The sequence below is a fragment of the Coregonus clupeaformis genome, unplaced genomic scaffold (genome assembly GCF_020615455.1).
Source record: "Coregonus clupeaformis isolate EN_2021a unplaced genomic scaffold, ASM2061545v1 scaf0186, whole genome shotgun sequence".
NCBI classification, from domain to species: Eukaryota; Metazoa; Chordata; class Actinopteri; order Salmoniformes; family Salmonidae; genus Coregonus; species Coregonus clupeaformis.
The window spans coordinates 148,206-175,178 of NW_025533641.1; the positions used below are offsets into that span (position 1 = coordinate 148,206).

The 26,973-nt window shown below is 45.1% G+C and overlaps 1 protein-coding gene across 2 annotated transcripts in view; it reads left to right on the forward strand.

The window, feature by feature from the left end:
• LOC121533084 (VPS10 domain-containing receptor SorCS3) overlaps positions 1–26,973 on the forward strand; it is a 225,098-nt gene that overhangs the window by 69,074 nt on the left and 129,051 nt on the right. For both annotated transcript variants that reach the window (XM_041838846.2, XM_041838847.2), the window contains exon 2: positions 9,074–9,141. In XM_041838846.2, coding sequence (XP_041694780.1) covers positions 9,074–9,141 — 68 coding nt within the window. The remainder of the gene's footprint in view (positions 1–9,073; positions 9,142–26,973) is intronic.

A 26,973-nucleotide genomic window follows, 5' to 3' on the forward strand; every position in this document is an offset into this window, starting at 1 on the left:
GCACAACAGAGAGCTCTGGGAAAGTGGGGCGCCTACTCACCTGGAAGGACTCCCCAGTGCGTGGCCTGCCGTCTCGTCCCCCTGGAGACCCTCCCCAGCACCTAGCCGCAGTGTGTCCTCCACGGCCACAGTTGGTACAGGGGACGGCCCCCCTAGGACTCCTTCTCCTCCGTTCTCTAGCGCCAGCACCCCCGAGCTCCATAGGACTCGGCTCGGAGGTGCTGGAGGGTGGAATGGACGACCCCCACTCAGGACGTCCGCGGGTGGCCAGCAGGGTGTCGAGACGAATGGCCATGTCAACCAACTGGTCGAACATGAGGGTGTTGTCCCTGCAAGCCAACTCACGACGGACGTCCTCCCGTAGGCTGCATCGGAAGTGGTCTATGAGGGCCCGCTCATTCCACCCTGCATCTGCCGCTAGAGTCCGGAACTCCAGTGCAAACTCCTGGGCGCTCCTCATCCCCTGCCGGAGGTAGAATAGACGCTCCCCCGCCACTTTCCCCTGAGGTGGATAGTCGAACACAGCCCTGAAGCGGCGGGAGAACTCCGCATAGGTGATCGTCGCGGCGTCTATCCTCCTCCATTCGGCGTTGGCCCACTCCAACGCCTTGCCGGTGAGACAGGAGATGAGGGCGGAAACGTTCTCGTGTCCCGAGGGCGCCGGGTGTACGGTGGCTAGGTAGAGTTCTACTTGTAAGAGGAAACCCTGACACCCGGTAGCGGTGCCATCATACTCCCTCGGGAGCGAGAGCCGAATCCCACTGGGTTCCGGAGCTTGGACGGGCGGACTGACCGATGGTGGTGGTGAGGTAGGTGGAGGCGTGGGTACCCCACTGGTCTCCCATCTATGCAGGGTATTTATTACTCCCTCTAGAGCGGTCCCGATTCGGTTTATTCTGTCCTCCTGTCCGCGGACGCGCTCCTCAAATAACTCGGCCGCTGCTGCTGCTCCTGCTGATTCCATGTTCAATGGTGTGTAATTCTGTCAGTTCGAGCGTGGATGTGGTGTGGGAATCAAGTGCTGGACACAGAGGCTTCGTCAAAAAAGTCTTTAGTAAAGACACGAAAAAACTAACGGCTACAAACGAGCCGGAGGCAAGTGAAAATTACGCACACTGCGTAAACCACAAAGTACAAACTAATGCGCACACAAGTGCGGACACTCTCAATAAACAAACGGAGAGAATAATATCACAGCTCCTGCTGACCGGCGAAACAATTACACACAACACATGACAGAAACAACGAGAACTTATAGGACACATAATCAACACTAAACATGAACAGGTGTACCAAACAGACCAAACCAAACAAACATCGAAAACAAAGAACGGTGGCAGCTAGTACTCCGGAGACAACGACCGCCGAAGCCTGCCCGAACAAGGAGGAGGAGCGGCCTCGGCCGAAACCGTGACACTGTGTCTGATGTGATGATGATTAATGATAAGACATATTTGATAGAACATGAAATTATTATTATTATGACAATCCAGCACAAATCATAATGCTTTGTTCCGACACATCAGACCACCGAATCATAAAACATGTAGAAAATGTATCCAGTTTGGACGATAGGGTACCAACTGGTCATGGTGACTTTTGTTGTGAGCAACAGCAGCTGTGACCCAATCTCACCAAATGGCATGGTCTGGTAGAGAGTTGTATCCATCCCAATGCTGGCTATGAATGGTTGAAGGTTTCTCTTTGGTTTCTAGAAAATATCCATCCATAATGGCGCTGGGCAAGTATCACTCTGTCCCTGTGAATTTACAGGGAGTTTGCAGCCACATTTAAGTTGTTATGGTAGCACTCTTTTATCGCTGGACTTTGAAGTTGAAATGGGAAAAGTATTAATGAAAGGTGATTATGAAGTGGAATGCCACCATATAAAGAATTCAGATAAAGATAGAAGAATGTTGTGTAGGAATGTGCCACATAATGGGAACATAAGGTTAATTTTGATGGTGTGAAAGGTTACATCGTCCAAATGTACAAAAAGCAGCAATTTCTCTTGAGCTGGTTTAGTTACATGAAAATAAATGTTGACTGTGTTGTGTACGTTTCAGGTGTATTTGTGTAATAGCCTATGACAGTGGTGTGATCAATCAATCACCAATAGTTGTGATATGTGAAAACGCTTTCACTCCACATTTCATGGGAGGTATTTAATTCAAATTCCAAACAGATAAGTACCTCCATTCCGGTTTAACGAGCATTCAGTAAATTTACATTGATTTTAATTAGGCCTCCTCCAGGCAGTGTATAACTCTAACTCTACTCTCTTCTGCTGTAGGGAGAGAGAGAGAGAGAGGAGGGAGGAAGAGAGAGAGAGAGAGATGAGGGAGGAAGAGAGAGAGAGACGGGGTGGAGAGAGATGGTAGAGGAGAGAGACAGAGATAGGAGATGGAGAGAGAGGAGGGGCTTAGGGAGGGGGAGAGAGTGGAGAGGTGGAGGGAAAGAGGGAGGGAAGGCTGTGGAGAGATAGAGAGAGAGGAGGGGCTGAGCGAGGGGGAGAGAGTGGAGAGGGGGAGGAAAAGAGGGAGGGAGGGCTGTGAAGTGATAGAGAGAGAGGGATGGAAGGGACAGAAGGAGGGAGGGAGAGAAAGAAAGGATACGGTGACAGAGGAGAGAGGCTTGGATGAGAGAGAACGAGCAAGAGGGGAGAGAGGGATGTGTGGGAGGGAGAGAGAGAAATGAAGGGAGGACAGGGGAGGGCAGATAGAGGTGGAGGTAGGGGAAAGCAATGGAGTGTAGAAGGGAAAGAAATAGCAAGAAAGAGGCAGCAAAGAGGAGAGGCATGGATGGAGGGAGAGGAGTGTTAGAGGAGAAAGTAGGGAGGGAGATAGAGGGAAGGAGGTAGAACCCCAAAGGGAAACCTTGGCTTGGCTACCTCCCTAGTTCTCCATAACTAAGGCAATAAGAATCATCATCGCTATAATGGTGAACAGGTAGAGCTCCATCCAGACCTACTTTCTCATATCGTATTTCCTGTCTGTTTATTAAGCTACTTACTCCACCTGGCTGTATTTAATAGGTAATGATTTGTAAGGTTAACCTTGGGCTGGCTCCACAGACCACTACTGTATATATCTTCCTTTGCTGTGAATAAGGAGAATCAATAAGGATTTTATAAAGGAGATGAGGGCTGTATCAGCTGAAGGCCAAACATATTAACTGTGTGTATGTGTGTGTGTGACGTTCATCCATGTTCTAAAAAACGTCAAATTTTGTCAGTGTTTTTGTTGCTCATGCTGCTCAGCATCGGTCCATTTCACAAAACGTCAAATTTCAAAGGTAAGGGTTAAGTAAAGGCTCTCATTCATTTAAGCACATAGGGTTCAAAAGTGTCTACGACTGGCATCGAACACGAATGGAATCCCATGACTCTGGATCACAAGGTTGTTTGTTCGATGGCAGTTCTGGACACTGTTTTTTTTATTTTTTATTTTAACCCTATCCCAAAACCTTAACCCTTACCTTAACCATTCATAATGAGTGCTTAAACGTAATGTTTTAACCCTATCCCAATCCTTAACCTTTACCTTAACCATTCAGAATAAGTGCTAAAACTTAATGTTTTAACCCTATTCAAAACCTTAACCTTTACCTTAACCATTCAGAATGAGTGCTTAAACGTAATGTTTTAACCCTATTCAAAACCTTAACCTTTACCTTAACCATTCAGAATGAGTGCTTAAACTTAATGTTTTAACCCTATTCAAAACCTTAACCTTTACCTTAACCATTCAGAATGAGTGCTTAAACTTAATGTTTTAACCCTATTCAAAACCTTAACCTTTACCTTAACCATTCAGAATGAGTGCTTAAACTTAATGTTTTAACCCTATCCCAATCCTTAACCTTTACCTTAACCATTCAGAATAAGTGCTAAAACTTAATGTTTTAACCCTATTCAAAACCTTAACATTTACCTTAACCATTCAGAATGAGTGCTTAAACTCAATGTTTTAACCCTATTCAAAACCTTAACCTTTACCTTAACCATTCAGAATGAGTGCTTAAACGTAATGTTTGAACCCTATCCCAAACCTTAACCTTTACCTTAACCATTCAGAATGAGTGCTTGAACTTAATGTTTTAACCCTATCCCAAACCTTAACCTTTACCTTAACCATTCAGAATGAGTGCTTGAACTTAATGTTTTAACCCTATCCCAAACCTTAACCCATGGGATTACGCCCATCCACCACCCCCATCCACAACACCCTAGCAAAACCCTAACCTACTTGATGGTAATAGCGCTCACTTTTGCCCATAGTGGCCGGTTATGAAGGCATTTGCTGACGTCCTCAGGAGATGGATAGACGTCCAATTTTGACGTAAATCTTGAATGATCTCCCTGTGTGTACGTGTGTGTGTACGTGAGTATGTGTGTCTGTGTGTGTGTCAGTGGAGGCTGGTGGGAATAACTATAAGAGGACAGGCTCATTGTAATGGCTGAAATGGTATAACTGGGATGGGATCAAACACAATAAAAAATGGAAACCACATGTTTGACTCCGTTCCATTACAATGAGCATGTTCTCCTATAGCTCTTCCCACCAGCCTCCACTGGTGTGTGTATGTGTGTGTGCATGTGTTTGTGTGTGTGTGTATTTATGTGTAAGACCGTTGGCGATGAGAGGGAATGAGGGAATGACTCAAGAAATGTGTAATGCTGCACAGTATATTAATGTGTTACATTTTAATGGGATATCTACAACCATTTCCTCTACCACCTGAGCTGGCGTAAACATGCTACCGAACAGACTTTTTAACAGCCAACGTTTCCCCTCGTTTTAGCAGAGTTTAGGCCTAGTGCTACTAGCTCATGTAGCATCTCGCTTTCTCTCTCTCTCTCTCTCTCTCTCTCTCTCTCTCTCTCTCTCTCTCTCTCTCTCTCTCTCTCTCTCTCTCTCTCTCTCTCTCTCTCTCTCTCTCTCGCACACACACACGCACACACACACGTACTCTATGTACATACACACAGACACGTTTTTCTCTCACTATTTATTATGTATTTATTATTTTACCCTTATTTTACGAGCTAAGTTGACTGAGAACACATTCTCATTTACAGCAACGACCTGGGGAATAGGTACAGGGGAGAGGAGGGGGGATGAATGAGCCAATTGGAAGCTATAAGTAATTGTGTGGGGGCCATTTGAAAAGAGCTTAGTAAATGCACTTACCGCCAGCGCTATAGCATACATGTCAGTAGGGATCCTATTTTCCAACGACAGGTGCCATAAACACACAACCACACAAACATACACCCAGCTCGGATAGAACCATCAAACCTCACCATTTGTGGTGTGTGGGCCCGGATAGACACATTAAACATAAACGGGCCTCTCCCTCCACTTGATGTTGTAATTGCTTGGCTGCTGACACGTTACTGAAAGGCTGAGGGGCTTAATCACTTTTGGATAAAGATCAGCGTTTCGTTCGGCTGCCATTTTGTTGACATCTGCTCTTACATTTGTTTTGCAAGCTCTGCTGCCTTTTTTTGGATTTGGACGTGGCTCTCTCTCTCTCTCTCTCTCTCTCTCTCTCTCTCTCTCTCTCTCTCTCTCTCTCTCTCTCTCTCTCTCTCTCTCTCTCTCTCTCTCTCTCTCTCTCTCTCTCTCTGGCTATTCTCTCCCTCTACTTCAGAGTCAAATGCTGCTGTTCCTGGGGCTTAAGAGTGGAGTGGACCTGATCAGTAGTGTAGCTATGGGGGGTATAGCTACATTCTAAGAATGCAATCAAGAGGAATAGGTACTGAAGTCTTTGAATGAGAAGAGTCGTTGTGTAAACAGGCAGAAGTCTCATTAACATACACCTATACTGGTGTCTCTAGAAAAATATATTAAAACAACTTGTTAACTAATGTTCCCCACACTACATTTATGTTTTAATGATTATTATTTGATGTGCCATGTTCCATAACACGGCTACTACTGCTTAATGCAACCATGATGCAACAATGTCGTCACATGCAGCCTCAGTTATCCACAAGGACACAGACATTCTGAGGTGTTATTTGTATTAGCCAGGCATTTCTGCCATGCCACACTGATTCAACACTCCTGAGGGACTAGATACTCATTCAGCATTCACTATCGAAAAGCATGTTCAATTTAGTGTCCTTTTTACCGGGCCGCATAGCACTGATCCCGGCAATGGACAACAGCAATTCGTGGGGCTAACCCAATTAAACTTCTGACTGGCTTGGAGGAGAGATTAACTGTTTTCTCAAAGTCATTAGTGACCTATCGTTAGTGCACCGCAGAACTAAATCAGCATTCAAAATTGCATTTAGCACTTTGAATTGGTCTTTGTGGACATGGAACATTTAGTTATGCTAATAATATGTTTTCTCCGCAGTTGGTTAATTGCAAGGCTACAAGCTGACATTTTCTTCCAATCATTGCAGTCCATTGGGGTTTTCGAAGAGGGGAGAATGTACTTGAAAAATGGCCCTTCGTGAAACTTATTTGTTTACAGTTTATGCCATCCATATTGCATTGAATCCATTGTCAGTCGACTAAACAGGACCAACAAAGATCAGCACTATGTAAACAAACTTGACAATATGTTACAAGGAGTTGCTGAAAGTTGAGTATTTTTCACAACCGACCCACATTTAATGCTTTCACCGTTTGTATTCCGTTTGTGGTTGGGCGAGCATGGCATTCTCAGAGACATGATTAAGATTTTCATGAGGGTGAAACAAGCTGACAGGACAAAAGTATTCTCTGGGATTTCAGCTGGTGGCTCGGTTATTCGATGTGAATTTTCAATTCATGCTGTCATGGAGGGGGACTGCTCCCTGTCTGTGTGGTGCCACCCCCTGGCAGAGGAGAGCAAGCTTGTCTGACAACTTCAGGCGCCTGCAGGGATCTCCACACACACACACTCTTAAGCAAGAACATGCAAGCTCACGCACACACACACACAGACACAAACACAGATACAGATACACTACCAACACTCAGTTTTGCTTTGCATTTTACCGGCATGGCATGAATCCAATTTTCTTCTTCTATGTTTTTCTTCCTCTCTCTCTACATTGCCCTCTCTGGCAGTGCAATCTTGCTTGGCCCGAACCATCTGCTCACAGTCTTAGGAGGAGGAGAGGGCCCCCAGGGTGGTGGCACCATCTCTCAGAGAGATCCATTAGTGGCTCCCCAGTGAGGTCCAGGCCAGTCCTTGGGGCTCTTAAGGGCCAGCCAGGCTAGTGAGGCCAAGCCTGGAGCCTGTACACATAGACCACGGAAGTCAAGTCTACAACTGGTGTTGGCTTTATTCCCTTCTCCCTCCTGAGTTCCATTTTCCAGATGTATACTGTATATCTAAATGTAGTCAGGCAAGACAAAGAGAGACAGCTAGCGAATCACCTTGCAGCGAAGTCAAGCTTGTCGGTTCACTTTAAGGAAGCATACGCTTGGCGCAAAGAGGGGGACACTAACAAGAGACAAGTATGCAAATAAAAAAGTCAGAGTCAATTTGGTTTGTAGCATTAGAAAACAAAGCTTTTATTATGAAAACCTCTTCCCGTTCGCACTTTCAAGTCATCTGTGTCGTGATGAATGGTAAATAATTAAGGTTCGAGACGAGTCAATCTTTTCCATGTTACGCATTTAACAAATTCCAGCGTCACCCTCAGAGTTAACGACGCAACCTGGAGGTGGTAATGTACATCGCTAACGACGCTGTGACCATCTGGCAGTTTTTTTATTTTTTTATTTAACCTTCATTTAACCAGGTAAACAGACCATCTGGCTGTTGAGGCATTTATATAAAGACAGTGTTGTCTCACCAGTGTTGTCTCACCAGTGTTGTCTCACCAGTGTTGTTTCACCAGTGTTGTCTCACCAGTGTTGTCTCACCAGCGTTGTCTCACCAGTGTTGTCTCACCAGTGTTGTCTCACCAGTGTTGTCTCACCAGTGTTATCTCACCAGTGTTTTCTCACCAGTGTTGTCTCACCAGTATTACTCTATGTTTGTCTCCTCCACAGACACCATATGTGCCCTGGTTGCATCAATAGCCTTCCACTCAGAGGAGCATACGCTGAATCCCAAATCAATCCCTTGGCCATTTCTACCCACTAGCCTCTCCTGTAGATCTAAGATAGGTTTAATCAGAATGGTAATAACCTTTAAAAGATTTGCTTTCTAATAGGCTGGGTGGAATTTTTGCCATACAGCTTGCACATACAGATGTAGGATCCTCATTTGAGGCAGTTTGATACAGCAGGAAAATAATTCTGCAGCAACAGGAATGTGAATTATTATGTGGATTATAAATATATTTTATTTAGGGGTTGATACATTTTTTGTAAGGAAAAAAATCAAGTTTGAAATTTCTAAGTGGGAATTAGAAACTTCATAAGCCTTTTTAAACGTCAAATACTCTACAAGATGAACATTTCCTACAGGAGTGCCTAGGGAGGAGGTATAGGGGTAGATTTTGGATTCAGTGATAGATGTCACCAGTCTTCAGCGAGTCAAAAAGACACAGAGTTCTCTGGTCCTCTGTTTTGATATCAAATCTGACCACTGGGTCTCTGGAATATGGTCGGCCATCTTGGTCTGTGATTCACCCGTCTCCTTGTTCAGTGTTTTATCAAAGACCCCCTTCACTTCTCTCTCTCTTTCCTGCTCTTCAAACCGCTCAGACCAAAGCTATGTAAACAGAGGGACTGACTACAGGATCATGCTTGTCAGGGCCCAAGCCTGGCAGCACTGAGGGATCAAGAGAGAGAGGGTTCAAAGTGGCATACATTTTCGCATAGTGACCCTTGACAAGTGTTGTGTTGGGGACGGAGCTGAAGGGACATTCATAACATGCCAATGTATCGACAAACACCTGTTGTTGTTGTTTATGGTGGTTTTGATTGTTTTTTATGGAACACGTAGGTTGGTGTTCTTCTATGAGAATATAGAATAAGTTTGCCCAGTCTCTCTTGTCTTCTGAGAGAATAACCTGTGGTATTCTTAAATGTTTCTGTTTATTATCTAATAGGTTTGAGTTATTTCATGGCTTATTACATACTTATAACAGATATTATGTCTTTTTTGTTTCCAGGTGATCCTGATTCTGACCAAACTCTACGACTTTCACCTGGGGAGTGTTACAGAGAGCACCCTGTGGAGGTAAAACAGTAGCCTTTCTTCATCTCTCCCTCTCTGTCTCTCTCACTTCCTCTCTCCCTCTCTCTCTTTCCCTCCCTCAAAGACACATATTCAGATTCATCATAGTAACAATAGTGCAGTCTCTCTCCACCATCTTTCTCTTTTCTACTCTCTCTCCCCCTCCATCTTTTCTCTCCCTACCCCTTTTCTATTTATTTCTCCCTCACAGCTTTGTACAAGACTGCTGCATGCAAAGCATCATTGCACTACTGAGCTTTGAGCAGGGCGCCCCAGGTGAACGATGACTAGTCTCTACTCTTGTGTAAACTGACTGCAAGTTTAACGTGATGTACCGCTGATGTAGCTCTGTCCCCTTACACCTTCCCAGGGAGACTAACACAACAACTACACAGAGTAACAACACAAAGTGCATTACAAATACACTGACAAAAGGAGAGGTATACAAGTCCCCTTTGAGTCAATGGGAAGCTATAAGCCATAACCACCATCAAGATATTTTAGTACCGGACAGGTTGTCTTCGTTCATTACTTTCGTTGCCGTTTTTCTTGTTGTTTTGCTAGCGGTGACAGTAGTGGTGACACAGCAAGAGCTTGTGGTCCTTTCAGGCAATTTGGTGTGTCAACGCAATGAAAGCTGAATGATTCTTGAAATATTATAGTGATGCGGCTCCTGCGTGTCTTTGTGGGACCCAGATAGTTAGACTGTGACGTGTGTAGAGCCCTCTCCTGTTGAGTGAGTCAGGCTGATGACAAGGGATAGAGAGGGGGAAGGAGAGAGGGGGAAGGAGAGAGAGAGAGAGAGAGAGAGAGAGAGAGAGAGAGAGAGAGAGAGCGATAGAGAGAGAGAGTCTTTGAGTTTAGTCTTTGAATTACTGCGAAGATTAGCAATGTCCTTTAAATGTTCCCGTATTGTTGAATGTCAAGGTATGAGCCAGTTGCTAGGAAATCAAAGTGACAAAATTTCCCAGAAATAATTAAATTAAATCTTACTAAATAGATATCCAATATCTAACCTAAGACATTGTTCAATCTCAAAGCTCATTTTAATTAGTTATAGAGCAAAAAAAGTCTGCTTCTGTGAGTCAGTCTCCCAAAATAATCCAAAATGAATTGTCTTAGAAAATAGATATTTCAACATCTAACAAAATACATCATCCAACAGTGAAGCTCTTCAAAATGAGCTACAGGGCAGGAAAAAGACTAAGTAAGCCAGGTGTTTTTCTCAGCATTTAAAGTAATTGAAGTCAGGTGTAGTCATTAAGAGGAGTAAATAGTCCTGGGTGTTAGAAGAACATTGACATCCCCAAGCCTCTGAGATGTGGCCGGGCATTCATTCAGCCTAGTCATGTCCCTCCTCCAAGGCAGTTAGAGCAGTAACCCACCCGTTGCATGGCGCCCGCCCAGCTTGGCTGGGTTTCTGATACATCACTGTGACTGTTGCCACAGTGCTGGGATTCCGTATCAACAAAACCAGGGCACAAAATATCATATTAGACTTTGTTCAAATGAGACCTGGTGGGATCTAGAGAGAGTGAGGGATGTAGAGAGAGAACGAGTAGAAACAGAGAGTTAGAGAGGGATCAATCTATATACTAGTCAGAAACTTCCAGAACATGATAGTTCATACCCATGAATCAACAACTGATCGCAGCCATAAACTTTGCAGTCTCTGCATTTGTTTTGCTCTGTTCCTCTCTGTCCATAATATTAATTGTTAATTGAAATCACAGCTCTGCTAAGAAGATTTCGGGTCCGGAGAGACTGTTAGAGTCTGATTATACCACGGTGTCCATTCTCTCAGCCCAAATGGCAGGACAGATGCTGACTTTTCAATAAAGGTCAAGGCACCAGCCAACGCCTTCAAGTATCTCAAAGTCAGCCTGTCAATTTTAATGAACGCCCTGACCTTAAACAATGGAAGCAGATCAGTAATTCCTGTGAATAATATTCAAAGGAGTGGTCCCATATCTCAATGGGATGCTTCAGGGATGTGAGCGAAATGAAGGCAGACTGTTTACCGTGTACACTAACAATGATAATTCTTGCAATAATACTTTCTTCAAAGTTATTCAGATCTGCCTCCTCTCTTCATCTAAGTCTTCTGAGTTTCATCCTGTTATGTATGGTACGACGTGCTGTACGTCGTACTGTACGTTGTTATGGTTTACGACAGTGTGCTGCTTTACGGATGAATGGGTTGTCAGAATGTGTGGCACATGTCATTAAACGACAGAGTGATGTACAATGTGAAATTGTGCAGATGTCCGTTCTTCTACAGCTAGGCTAGATATAACATTGGCGACGAAGATGGCTGAATTCAGTTTACCACCGCCAGCACCATTCCTCGCCGTGCCTGGCGAACCTCCAGTCCCGTGGAATAACTGGCTTGAAAGTTTTAACACTTATCTCGAAGCTATGGACTTTTCTACAATCTCCGACAAGCGGAGGACAGCACTGCTCCGTCACTGCCTTGGTACAGAGGGACAGAGGATTTTCAGAGCGCTTGGATCGGCTCCTACATTCACTGCTGCAGTCAGCCTCCTACGGAACCACTTCGCCGGGAAAGAGCGAGTGCTCCTCCGACGCTACCGGCTACGGAAGAGACACCAACGGCCGGGTGAGTCCATTCAAAGCTACGTGGCTAATCTGAGGGATTTGGCTAGCTCTTGTAACTACGGGACACTTCAGGACGAGATCATCAGGGATCCGTTGATAGAGGGGACGTTATGTGAAAAGACAAGGGAGAAACTGCTTTTGGAATCGGATAATTTACAACTAGATGGAGCTAGTAAAATAGCACTCCAGGTTGAAGCGGCGTTGGAATGCTCTTCTATGCTAACAGACAGCTCTGCAGCATACACTCGGCCCCCAGCCATTCTCACACAGCAGCTTCAGCCCGAGCAGGCGCACTACAACGATCACGCGCTGCGCACGCCCTCCCACGTCGATAGCTGCATGGACACAGACACCGGCATGCCCATGCAGCAGGCACACAGACAAACAAACAGAAGTAGCTGTGGCAACTGTGGGGCTAGCTCTCACAATTCAAGGGCTTCAAACTGCCCAGCCCGTGGGAAAATATGCAAGAACTGTTCAAAATACAATCACTTTGCGAAAGTGTGTCGTTCTGCCCCTGCTACTAGCTCCACCCAGAACAGGCCCTTAGTTTCATCTCACTCTCAACATGAACACACGGAAATCCGAACCGTCTCCACCAACCATGTGTCATTCAGGACATGCACTGTGCAGCTGGGTGAGGTGGATTTGCCTTTGCTGCTGGATACTGGCGCTGCGGTGTCGTTGCTCAACCTTGCCACTTACTACAAGTTTTTCAGTCACCTACCACTCCAATAGCCCTCCACTGCCCTGTGTGGGTACGGTAGATCCAAGATAGACATTGTAGGCACCCTCCAGGTCCCAGTACACTACGGCACCAAACATCTGCCATCATTCACATTTCATGTTGCAAAGCGGGGTGCCAACCTCCTGGGCCTCGACCTCTTCACAGGCTTGGGATTCACACTGAGAGATGACAGTGGGTCAGCTATCTACCAGGTTACCTGCACATGGCAACAGAACTGGCCGACTTTGTTTGATGGACTGGGCTGCCTCACAGCCTTTACTCACAGGCCCCTAGTGAATCCGGAAGTGACCCCAGACATGCAGCCCCTGCGGCGCATTCCCTTTGCACTGCGTGATGACGTCACAAAAGATCTCCAGTCACAGTTGGATGCAGGCATCATTGAGCCAGTCAACGCTGCCCCCTGGATTTCAAACTTGGTCATTGCAACCAAAAAGTCAGGTGGAATCCGGACCTGTGTGGATCTCCGTGCTGTGAACAAGGCCGTTGTCCCGGATAAGTACCCCTTGCCTACAGCTGAGGAGCTGACCGCACAATTCCATGGCTCCACGATCTTCACGAAGCTTGACCTTCGTCAGGGTTATCTTCAGGTACCCCTCCATGCAGCTAGCAGAGACCTCACGGCCTTTGTCACACATGCTGGCGTCTTCAGATATACACGCATGCCTTTTGGACTTAGCTCCGCCCCCAGCTGCTTCCAGAAGGTGATGAGCACCATCCTCGCTGGAATACCTGGGGTGGCGGTCTATCTGGATGACATCGTGGTCCACGGCCCTGACCTCCACATCCATGATTATCGACTCCACAGAGTATTCAGTGCTCTACTGCGGAACAACCTGACCCTTAACGGTGGAAAGTGCTCCTTTGCAGCTCCAGCCGTCGAGTTTGTGGGCTTCCGCCTGTCGGCCAAAGGCATTGCCCCACTCATGTCGAACATTGAAGCCGTCCACCGGATCCCGGAACCGACCTCAGCCTCTCAGGTGGCCTCATTCTTGGGCATGACAGCTTACTACCTCCGGTTTCTGCCCCACTACTCTCAGACCACAGCGCCCCTTCGCCAGCTCCTCAAGAAGGATGAGCCATGGGCCTGGACGGCAGCCTGATCAGACGCGGTCCGCTAACTGAAGAGCCAGCTCACCACAGCCCCAGTCTTGGCTCAGTTTGACCCCGTCTGCCCCACCATTGTCACATGTGACGCCTCAGCTGGAGCACTAGGAGCTGTCCTCTCACAGCTGCAGAATGGCGTTGAGAGGCCCGTCGCCTTGCCTCAAGGGCCCTGAGCCCCACAGAACAACGGTACTCTGTGGGCGAACGAGAAGCACTGGCCTGTGTCTGGGCGTGCGGAAGGTTGCACCTCTACCTATATGGCCGTCTGTTCACACGCCGAACCGACCACCAGTCCCTCACAACGCTACTGTCGGCATCAGGAACTGGTCACAAGCCACTTCGGCTGCACAGATGGGCCGACCGCCTCAGACAGTATGACTATCAGCTGAAGTTCACTCCGGGGAGGGATAACGTGGTGGCAGACCTCCTCTCACGCTCCTTTGATGCTCCTACTCCAACCGTCTTGCCAGACGACAACGAAACAGAGCTTGTACAAATGCTATACGCTCCTCTTCAGTCAGTCATCTCACTGGAGGAGCTGAAGCAAGCATCGGAACAGGATCCCACACTGTCTACCCTGCGCACCTACATACGCACTGGATGGCCAGCACATGTGCCGGAAGAGCTGGCGACTTTCGCCAGGGTGAAGCACGAACTTTCTTGCTGGGAAGAAGTCTGTGTCTCTCAAGGGTTTTGCACTGTGGTCCCGAGTGGCCTGCGTGCGCATGTTCTATCCATGGCGCACGAGGGTCACTTGGGCATAGTGAAGGTCAAACAGCGATGTCGAGACCTTGTGTGGTGGCCAGGCATCGACCACGACATTGAAGCCCTGGTCAGGGATTGTGCTGCATGCCTCCTCAGTGGGAAAACAGGACAGTCCGCCCCACCCCCCCTGCAGCCTCTCGCATGGCCGTCCCACCCCAGGGAGCACATCCAACTGGACATCTGTGGCGAGATCCATGGACACGCAGTCCCTCACCATCAGCGCTTCCTGGTGGTGGTGTATGACCTCCACTCTAAGTGGCCAGAAGTGGTTCCTGTCGGAACTGTCAGAGCACAGGCCATCGTGGACATCCTAGACAGCCTGGTCACAAGGTGGGGCCTACCCCTCACCCTTACCACGGAAAATGGGCCCCAGCTAACCTCTGCCGAGTTCTCCTCATATCTCAGCAACAAGGGAATCAAACACATCCGCACGGCCTACTACAACCCACAAGCTAACGGAGGGGTGGAACGCTTCAACCAAACGCTGAAGAACGGCATCAGAGCGCACCTGGTCCAGGGGTGCACGTTCCAAACTACTTTGAACCAAACGCTAATGCACTACAGAGCAAGCAAACACACAACAACACAGGTCTCCCCGGCATCCCTCATGCTAGGTCGTGAGATGGAACTGCCACAGGACAGACTCAGAACACAGAGAGTAGCAGAACCGGCGACTAGGCGCACCCAAGAACAGCAGGCAGTGACCAGGCACCAAAGAGCAATGAAACAGCGTTCCAACAAGGCACACAGGGTGAAGAAGTCGATCATCCAAGTGTCAGACTTGGTCCGAGCCCGACGGCCTCAGCGGTGCAACAAAATGGCCTCATTCTGGTCGGACCCCTTGCAGGTCAGTCGACAACTGGGGCCTGCCATATTCATGATGAGCAATGGATCACGCTGGCACGCCAGCCGCCTCAGAAAAGTCCCTGCCCCTCGAGGAACACGAAGGCACACAAAACAGACATGCAGGCCAGAGACGCCACCGGATGGACCTCCTCCACCACTACCACCCGAGCCCCAGCCTCTGTGGGCTCCCCAAGGGCCAGAGCCACAAGTGGTGGCGGTTGAAGAAAGGCCTATGTGGGCACAAACTCGCCCTGCTTATCTGGGGGACTACTTAACCTCTTTTCATTCTTAGGCTCCGTTAGGTGTCTTAGTCAACCTCCAGGTTAATGGACTGAACTGGCTAGTTTGGAGAGTCCATCCATTTAAGGGTTAATGTTTATTTCTTACAGGTATCACTCTAGGTTCTTGCCCTATGGACATTTTATATATGGTACCAGTCCCTGGTTTTGGAAAGGGGGGGGGAAATGTTATGTATGGTACGACGTGCTGTACGTCGTACTGTACGTTGTTATGGTTTACGACAGTGTGCTGCTTTACGGATTAATGGGTTGTCAGAATGTGTGGCACATGTCATTAAACGACAGAGTGATGTACAATGTGAAACTGTGCAGATGTCCGTTCTTCTACAGCTAGGCTAGATATAACACATCCCTTGGCGGTTGAGCAGTTTATTGCTCATTAGTTATTAATTCTTAGCAAATAGGTACACAGGTATAGAAACACAGAAGCGTTTGATTTGTAATGTGCGATGATTTGCGTATAAAGTGCCCAAGTGCGAAATTTCATTAGCATGTAATGAATGGGGAATTTGCTTTGGTGTACCCTTTCACTTTTGTTTTGGTAGCCCCCATACTGCAGATCCTAGCTCCTAAGGGCATTTATAGTATTCTTACTGAAGAAACACTTTCAGTATGTACCTTATCACTTAATCGCTCAGTCGGAAGGCTGGAGGGAATTCAGAAATTGTCTGTGCTACTGCAGCAGAGCAATGTGAGGTACAATTATAGCCTACAGATGCCTGGATGCCAGATGCTGAAACCTCTTAGAGATGAGCCTGCCTGTATGTATCCGACTTCACACTTCATATCCCTGACTCCACTCCAACTCAACAGGACCAGCATATCGTACATACAGAGGCTGCGAAAACACAACACACTCAATATAGCTAGATGGAAACGTAACTCGTAGCTTTTGACTGTTCAGTCCAACATATCTTCTAGGAAACTTAAATTCTTCTCACACAACATTCTTGACTTAACGTCAACTCAACAGGACCAGTATTTTGTACAGAGGTTGTGAAAATACAACACTCTTAGCTAACATAGCTGGCAAAATCCCCAACATAACACAACATTCTCAATGTAACAATGTATTTTCTTAATCGACGTATCTTCTAGGGAATGTAGACTTAGTCTTAGTCTGTCAGTCTCTCCAGGTCATTAACACACATTTTCACACCAAATGATCATGATGCGTTTGAGCTTAATTATTGTCATCTAATTGGCCTCATCCTTGCCTCGAGTGCAATAGCTCCCTCCGCCTGATAATGTAAGCTTTCTCCTCGCTCCTCTTCCCTCTCCATCCCCCTATTAGACGATTGATTGTGGTCTTGTGATGATGTGTGCTGTATGGCAAAGTCATATGATGATAACTGACAGGAATTTGTGTTAATAAAAGTGACATTATGCAATATTATAATGATCTGAAATGGGATTGCACTGTACAAGTGGATCTCAAATGCAATGGATATCGAGTCTGGTCATTATTTAATGTTGTGAGAAGCGTGACGTGGTATTTTTAGGTTAGACTAATTGTGTAACTGTGAAATTAAGTGTACTGTGTAATATAACATACAGTATTTATTTGGCATTTGTATTGATGAGTCTTTGTTGTAGCAGTAATGTTATTGTGTCACACTTTTCTATTAACCGTATACTTTCCCAACTGAAATGTATGACAGTTCAAAGTTCAACATATTGTTACGCTCTCCTGCTGTGAATTAGTGGGTGTCCATTCACTCCATAAATGGTCCTAGAAAGAAAGAAAACCTTAAAAATGGATAGGCTGCAGAAAGAGAAAGGTTGATCTGGGCCATCCCTTCCATCTCTCCCTTGCCATGTACACCCTCCTGCCCCCAATCCCCCACTCCCAATGTGGGGGCAGGAGGGTGTAAATAGCAAGGGAGAGATGGAAGGGATGGCCCAGATCAACCTTTCCCTTTCTGTCTTTCTGTTTATTGTCTTTCTCTCTGTATCTTGTCTTTCTCTCTCTCTCTCTCTCTCTCTCTCTCTCTCTCTCTCTCTCTCTCTCTCTCTCTCTCTCTCTCTCTCTCTCTCTCTCTCTCTCTTAGGATTTGCCAACTTAGTCCTTTGTGTCAACAGATAGGCTTTAGTCCATGGCATTGTACAATATCTACATGTTCCGTTTTACAGTGAAACTTCTATGAAAAACCATCTTTGCTCTCCATATAGGGTGTCTAGTTATTTCAATGGGCACGTCCTGCTCCCCTCCCATTTCCTGGGATCTGATACATTAATCACTCATTCTATTATTGAATAGGTCATTTATGTAGCTCATTTCTCACAATATTTACATTTGTACCCTTTTAATTACATACTCTTGTGTTTTCCACTCATATCCTGAAGCACACTCTAATTTACTTTCTGTCATAACAGAAAATGGTTGGATTTCATCATCAGCTCTAAGTGCCAGAAGGCTTATATTATGGGTTTTCAACGCAATTGTGACTCAGGAGCAGCTTCCTTTTGAAGCAGCAGCTCTCGGTTCTGTTTGCAGTAATCAAATTAAAATCTCATCAAGCCGCCACGTGTCAGTGATAAAGGCAAAATTATTTTCCACTTGAGCGCGAATGCTTCATTGATTGTTGTTTTTTCATGGGGCACAGAAGTTGTCATTCGATTTTACGACCCTCTACATCATTGATGTGATATTAGGTTTGTTTTGGGGTTTTCTAACTCACTGGACTGGTGATGAATCAAAATTGGAAATGTGGACTTAATAATTAATCCAAGGATGTACAGGCCAGTGTGTACTAGTACACATTGTACACTGACCAGTGTATGCAGACTGTACTGTACATGTTGCCTCAGACATGATGATGCAATGTCTTCTAGTCTATCTGGCCTACAAGTCATGCTGTGTGTGGCCTTAGAAGTCTTGAGTACGTCACTGGCTTTCTGACATAAATACTACATGAAAGGCTACTTTCTTACAACTGTTGTGAGGGGTCCTGATTGGTTGCCTGTGGTTGCTAGCTGGTGATGTGGGCCTCGGTGCTTGTGCTGTTTTTGCTTACCAATTGCCCCTACCATACGATAGTGAACAGAGCTGCCATGGGCTTAAATCCATTTAGATTATGGATGGACTTTTGCCAGTGCTGTGACAGTGTTCTGAGAGCATTCTGGGGACTGAGAGAAGGTGACAGGGATGTGTCAAGAGAGACCAAGAAGACAGCCTCAATGCCAGCCGGACTTATCTGATTCCTGTGAACCTGGCCCGGAAAACATAATTATCCATTTCAATGAAACAGATTAGTCAGAATTTTACTTCTTCACCCTTCACTTCCTGAAGTTTGGGGACGTTTTTTTCCCCCTTTTTCCTTCTTTTTTTCTTGACTTCCTCCTTCAGATCAACTCAGCCCATCTCCTCATGCCTGAGTTATACGTTTCCACATGATTGGCTCTGAAACGACTTATAGAGAGGGAGAAGGAGGAAACAGATAAAGGATGTAAGAGGTGGAATATGGCTTCCTCTCACTTCCACTCTCTCTGAGAGTTCTCCTTTTTATATATCTCTTTGGAGAGTTGCTGGAAACAACAGAACACATACCCTTTGAGGGGAACGCAGCAGGATGTAGGGCAGTGAATATGTTTGATAGTACACCATCAAACACACCTTTTTTGAAAGCAGGAGTGGAGACATCTTATTTTTCCGCACTGCCTTTTATCCATCTTATTTAACCCCAGATCTCAGCCTGAAAAACAACCTTGGTTGCAGTTAAGCAATTGCACGTGTGCCATTCATTCCACAACGTGATTTAAACCCGACAGAGAGGGGGAAATTATTTAGTTGTGGATTCTGCATACAGAGTATGATGCCCATCAGTCAACCAGAGTTATGGCTAGATATAAATCAGGAGTTTGTTTGTGGCCCCTCATTCATTATGACATGGCTTTGAAAAGCCTGGCAAGATTCCATACATTCAATGCTAATGCTAAAGTGCACATGAAAAAAGGTACAAACCATTTATTTCCCTGACTTACTCTATTTCTGTGTTATTTCTATATATTTTTTAAAGAGTGGCAGTCTTTAGAGAGGCGTAGAGATACTTCAGCAGCATCCAACTAAAGGGAGGTGGATTATTGACTTACATAAAATGCCAAGGGGCAGGTTAGAACAGATGATGTGTGAAGTCACACACCTTTTTCACATCACCCCCCAAGGCTTATAGTGAAGAGAAATTGGGCCTTGAACTCTTCCATCCACAAACGAAAAGCAGCAGGATTGGGGGCAGTAGAGATATCCTGTAAATGGTCACAAAACAGTGTAAAACAGACTGATGTTTAAAACAATCTTGATGAAAATGTAAATAAGAAGTACAGATAACTGCCAAAATAAAGGAAAAACCAACATACAGCGTTAGGCCACCACGAGGCACCACCCCTTTTCCGAGGTGAAGGTCGAGTCATGCGTCCTCCGAAACATGACCCGCCAAACCACGCTTCTTAACACCCGGCCGCTTAACAAATGTGTCAGCCTGCAGGCGCCCAGCCCGCCACAAGGAGTCGCTAGAGCGCAATGAGCCAAGTAAAGCACCCCCGGCCAAACCCTCCGCTAACCCGGACAACTTGTGCGCCGCCCTATGGGACTCCCGGTCACAGCCGGTTGTGACACAGCCTGGGATCAAACCCGGGTCTGTAGTGACAACTCAAGCACTGCGATGCAGTGCCTTAGACTGCTGCACCACTCGGGAGGCCTTGAACTAGATTTTACAATGATGCTAACATCATTCATCCATGAGAAAGGTTGTTGATGGTGGTGGGAAAACACTGTCTCAGGCGCCACTCCAGAATCTCCCACCAGAATCTCCCATAAGTGTTCAATTGAGTTGAGATCTGGTGACTGAGACACACACACACACACTTTAAACCCCCTATGCGCCTTTGAGACCCCTCTTTTAAAGTCACTGAGATCTCTTCTTCTAGTCATGGTAGCCAAAGTAATGGGCAACTGGGCATTTTTATACATGACCTAAGCATGATGGGATGTTAATTGCTTAATTAACTCAGGAACCACAACTGTGTGGAAGCACCTGCTTTCAATAGACTTTGTATCCCTCATTTACTCAAGTGTTTCCATTATTTTGGCAGTTACCTGTACATTACATAAGAAAATGAAAAACATAATTGAATCTACTGTATCGTCCATTGTTTTACCTCTGCAACTAATTATTCTATTGAACGCTTTAATATACTGTCTACACCCCCAGGCCCAGACACTTTATGGTCAGGATCCTTCCTCACTAGAGAACAATCCTTTTTAGCCACATCTGCTTAAAGTCCATTCCTCTGACCCTGAGGTTTCACTTATCATCAGTAACAATACTCCTTAGATGGCCTGTACCAGTTCACATTCATATCTTTTGTCGTCAATGCTGCACCATGCAGCTGACAAATGCAATTAGCTATGTCATAGTCCCGCGTTATCCCCCAGTGCCTCGGCCTCAGCTTCTTTTATCTCTAAATAATGAATGGGAATCAGTTGTGCTCGTGCCGTATCCGCCCGGTCAGAACAAAGATCCCACCTGAAGATTATACTACAAAACCTGCTGCTGAGCCTTGACCTGAGCATGACTCCACCAACTCATACACGACATCTGCGATCCATTGTGAGGAAAGGGCAGAACGCGTGTTAGGGTGTTGTCAGGTCAGAAGAGGTTCTGAGGTGACCACATGATGAGTCAACACCGTTGCATTTCAGGTCAGTGCTGATGCTTGGCAATGAGCGGAAAAAAGGCGGATGTCGCTGACTCGCTAGTGGATTTGTCTCGGTGTGACCTAAAAAGCTCTCTTCGCCCTCATGCAAAAATAATCACGCCTGGAGGGGGAATCTCAAACTTTTCTATGTTTATTTAAAGATGTATTCAGGAAAAGAGCTTTCTGGAATGTAGAGAACAGGGGAGAACATGAGGTCAAGCTAAGATGCTGGAAGATGCACAATCAGGAGTGAAAGAGGAGCATTGAACGTTACAGAGATATCTACAAGACAGTATGTGAGGTCACTTAAAAACATCCTCAAAATGTCAGCGTTTCTTCCGCTATAGTTCTTCAAAGCACTTCAAGAGTGCATTTGTGAATGAAAGCAGTGACATGCATCCATGCCATGAAGGCAATGCTTAAAGTGCCATGAAAAAATGACTTAGGTCCATAGTGAGATTTAAACTTTCATCATGTCTCGTAGTTGTTTTTCCCCCTGTGTTCAGTAATTTGTCACAAATACCTTATCTAGTGTTCACTCTTGGTTGTGAATGCAAGCATGGATTGATGTCATGCATGTGATGCCTAAAGTGCCATGGAAGTATAACTTATGAAGTTTAAACTTTCATGTCTCATAGTTTTTCCCCTGTGTCCAGTAACTTGCATAAAGTGTAATAGAAGTATGATTTGTGAAATGTAAACTTTCATGTCTCTTAGTTTTTCCCCTGTGTCCAGTAACTTATGACAAATGCTGTATCTTGTGCTCACTCTTGGTTGTTATATGCATACAGTTCCATGAAAGTTCGGGTTAGGTAAATTGGGAGATTGAAACTTTCCTGTCTCATAGCTTTTCTCCTCCACACTGTGCTCAGTAACACTTGACAAATAATAATAATACATTTAGGAGGTGCTTATTTTTGTCCTGATACAAATGTGTAATGGAAATGTGTTACTTACATATCCCAACTCCCCCTGAGACACCCGTAGGGAGTGGGGTTACAGCCAGGGTCACTATTGCCCAGCGCCCCTGGAGCATTTCGGGTTAAGTGCCTTGCTCAAGGGCCCAGCAACAGCTTTTTCACCTTGTCGGCTCCAGATTCAGACCAGCGACCTTGCCCAACGCTCTAAACCTCGAGGATAGCTGGTTTAGCTATACAGTACCTACAGTGCTTACTCTTGGTTCTTATCTAACATCTTATTTTCACACAGTGGAAATACTCATTGACTTCCTAGTTTATTTTCAAAAAGCCAGAGAGCCTAGGTGGTACAGTGAATCTGTTTGTGCATTTCCCTGTTCCTGCTGTTGTTGTTTTGTTTCAGGCGTGGACTGTTTCATATTTCCTCTTGCTGTCTCTGTTGCCTGTTTCTCATTTCTCAAGGTCACTCCAAGTGTCGAGATAAAGAAGAAAAAATACGTCTCCTCTCACCGATTGGACCCAGTCTGTAAATGTGAATGTTTTTCCCTCCATTATTCGTTCACGCTTGAGTTTCCACCCTCCTACATGTCTCTCACCAACGATCCACTGTGCTCTTTCCGGCAAACACCTGCAAATATCTTTCCATACCCTTAATGTGGCATTCTCCAAAAGTCATTTTCAATAATGCTTCAATGGATTCTGTTATTAGAGGAGAAATTCTGCTGCAGCTAATGTACCTTAGGGGTGAGAAGTGTGTGTGTCTGGATGCCTCTGTATTGTGTATAGACTTCCATGGGGCGGCAGGTAGCTTAGTGGTTAAGAGCATTGTGCCAGTAACTAAAAGGGCGCTGGTTCTAATCCCCGAACCGACTATGTGAAAAATCTGTCGATGTGCCCTTGAGCAAGGCACTTAACCCTAAATGCTCCTGTAAGTCACTCTGGATAAGAGCGTCTGCTAAATGACTAAGATGTAAAATGTATATGTTCCAAAGATAAACACTCTGAAAATGCTGGTCGCCTTCCTGAGATAAATTATGTTGATGGCAGCAGAGATTATTAAAAGCTATATTTGCTGTCTTTTCTCTCGACACCTTCCTCTACTGACGCATTCTCTTCATTCCTTTTCCCCCTCTTCATTTTCTCCTCCCTTTCTTTCTCTCTCTCTCACTCTCTGTTTCTGTTTGGAATGGATTTTCATAGTCATCATAAAACTTTCAGCTCAGCTACTGTCTCTGCTCAAAACGACGGCAGTTTGCTGATGGGAGGCTCTTGTGATTTTTCCCGAAGATGTGATTGTAATGGTGTATATTAAGGGTTTAGATTAGCCTGAGACAATGTGCTATCACAGTCCCTTTTATTATGGGCCTTATTATCGGTTTACTGTTTCTTTATGGGCCCCCGACTCTGCAGAACATTTTCTACCGCATTCTCTGTGTTGACAGCACTTCTCTAAGTTGTTTTTCAAGAGGGTAGAGATGGTTTTCTTCTTGTTGAATTAAAAACACTTTTTATCTCAGCATCTAGCAATGGGATCTGCTATGAGGAAGGATAATGAAGAGTTAGAACAGTTTTGTTTTTGAATTGTTCCAATCAGATTTTTCCCCTCAACTATTCACTTCTTGCCCTTTTAGTGGGTTATTGCATGACCTTTTAACATGACCCCTCTTCATCTGTCTCTTATTAAGATCTATGGCCCCACAGTCTCTCTGCTGTCCAGCACTATCTATCAGAGCAATGATGGTAGGGCATTGCCCAAATCATGCCCATTGTGGTCTGCCTCTGCCAAACAAATCTCAGTCGCAAAGTTCTCATCTCTCATTTTCCTGTGTCATCCAGAGGTCTCGGCATCCATCCAGACAGTCGATTTATCGGGTCGAGAAATCTGGTGTTTGGAACCATTTTGCATCTGTCATTCCGCTGCGGTCTGGCTAGGAACAAAAATGACTAATAGTATCTCAAACAATAGCTGTAGAAATGTTTCACAGTGGGTTCAGACATTGTGTTCAGACCCCTTTAAGACTGGATTCTTGGGCTTCATCTACATATCAATCAAAAGAAAGATCATTTTTAGTGCCTGAAGGCTTGATCTTGCTCGGGGTCTTCAGCTAAGAACCTTTCTGTTTTCTCTCATCTCTCCCTCACAGTTGTATTTTTATTTAAATTTTTTATTTAACCTTTATTTAACCAGGTAAGCCAGTTGAGAACAAGTTCTCATTTACAACTGCGACCTGGCCAAGATAAAGCAAAGCAGTGCAATAAAAACAACAACACAGAGTTACATATAGGGTAAACAAAACATAAAGTCAAAAATACAACAGAAAATATATATACAGTGTGTGCGAATGTAGTAAGTTATGGAGGTAAGGCAATAAATAAATAGGCCATAGTGCAAAATAGTTACAATTTCGTAATTAACACTGGAATGATAGATGTGCAAAAGATGATGTGCAAATAGAGATACTGGGGTGCAAATTAGCAAAATAAATAACAATATGGGGATGAGGTAGTTGGGTGGGCTAATTTCAGAATGGCTGTGTACAGGTGCAGTGATCGGTAAGCTGCTCTGACAACTGACGCTTAAAGTTAGTGAAGGAGATAAGAGTCTCCAGCATCAGAGATTTTTGCAGTTCGTTCCAGTCATTGGCAGCAGAGAACTGGAATGTCAGGTAAAGTTGTTCCTTTATGTTAATCCCACTTCTGACACCAACAACCCAACGATGTCACATTTTTGGGCCCCGGTGGAATTCTTTGACAGGGTTTTTCCATTCTCCCTGGCTAGTCTGTTTGGTGTTTTTGTTATTCAATCACGCAGTTACTATATCTTTGGTTTGGTCAGCGGCCAGCCAAGTCAGCTGCAACAGACCGAAAGCTACCTCAGTCTGTGAGCTAGATAGATCAGCAAACTTTTGTTTCGCTGCTGGAACAATACAGGAATAGGACCTCTGAGTCGGTTGCGTTCCTGAACATCCCAGGCTTTATCTCTTTTGTTTTGTGTGGCACGACAGACTGAAGGGATTTGGTTTGGGAGTTTGGTCCCCCTCTCAGTTTTGAAGCACTGGGCTTTTTCCTCTCTCCCCAGTGCCTGGTCTCCACACAGTGCCTCTGTACACCAACCACTTAATTGTTCTGCTTTACAAGCAGCCATCTGGCAAAGCCTCACAACAATGTGATTTCTGGTCGCTGACTTTTTTTTGATTGTTCATTTGATGTTCAAGGAGGAACATGCACATTGTTTCCCCCTCTCTCTCGCACCTCTCTGAAATTGATTTAGTTATGAAAAAGCTCCCCACTTTATGTCAGTGCAGATGGAACCTGGTCAAAATGCTCGGGGGTTTGAATTCCGAAAAGAAAACATCAGGGATTCTGGTTTTAGTGTTTATGAAAAATCCCTACAGGAATCTTGAAAGAATATTTTGCCTCACTGTCTTTCCTTTTTACTGTATATTACCCCTTAGTGTATACTATAACACAACAGTATTACTTAGTACTTAGATACTTTTCTCCTTCACTCCAGGTGTATTGTTTTCTGAAGCAACTGCCTTGCGTTGCTTGGAAAATATAGTTCCTGGGATATGAGAGAAGTTTTATCTCACCTCAAACTGTGTAAAATTGGAATGGTTGATTAAACCCCTTCAATGACTCTTATTTACCTTCAAGAACTAACTTCTTTACTGTGGTGAAAGCGTTTCACCACTAATATCCACACTTCCTTTAGGGTTTCTTCCTCAATGCAGGCAGACACAACAACAGCAGACAGTGCAACTACTGCAGTACCTAATCCCGTCTCTGATAGTCAAGCAATATTTCAGACTGCTGCTATTTTCCATCAGCAAGCCAAAACCCCATTAGTTTCAGATGTCTAGGAAGCATTGTGATATTTCATAAACTTCTACTACAACAACAAGAGGGAGTATTACCTTTCTGCTGAGCTGCTGAAGGCACTTCAGCTACGTTTTGCTCAGAATTGAAATTCTGAAGGCAAATGGCGTTCTGTCTTTTTCTCAGAATCTCCGTTCACTCGCAACAGTGCCTCTGGCTCTGCCTGTCTCACTCTCCCTCAATACATTTTATCCAGACCAGAAAATAGACATAAACACCTAAACACCAAACACCAGATAAACAACCGTCTCGGTGGACAGGAGCTGATGAGAATGAAATTACTGAATAAAAAATGAGGAAGGAAGAGAAGGCCTATTGTATGGCGGTGTAGCCAGGTTTAAACACTTCAATTGCAATATAATTATGAGTAAAGCTTCCTTCCCTGCAGAGACTCATGAATATGTAGTCATTCTAGGTTTCGGAATAACAAAAAAGGCATCTTTGAAATCAGACTAACTGTAGGAGGCATATGCGTTATGGTTTGGAGGTTTGATTGAATACATTGCTGTCTGTGACACTCTCACACCAGAGCCTTAGTACTTGAGGATAGAACTAAGCGGTGAACAGTAAAATGGATGCATAGCCTACATACAATACCACACACAGCTAGCTATCTCTTCAATTTATACTTGACAAGTCACTCAGGTAGGCAGGCATCATTATGTGTCTGGGCTGTAATGTCCCTGCCTGCCACGGACATGAGAAGACTCAAACAATATAACGCGGCCCTTGGGAGCTCCCTAGTGCTCGGAGCCCCATTCCACATAATATTTCCCTCTCCAATCAGTCATCGTCCCGTTCAATTCTCCAACTCTCATTTATTATCCTGTAGAAGCTGTCAGCACACCCTCATGCAGTGTCTGTCTCTCTCGTTATTCTACTTTGTAATTATCGTGACCGTCTCTCCCCGGCACTCAGGAATGAACTGGAATGAAAAAAGATCTTATTGTAATTTCACCCG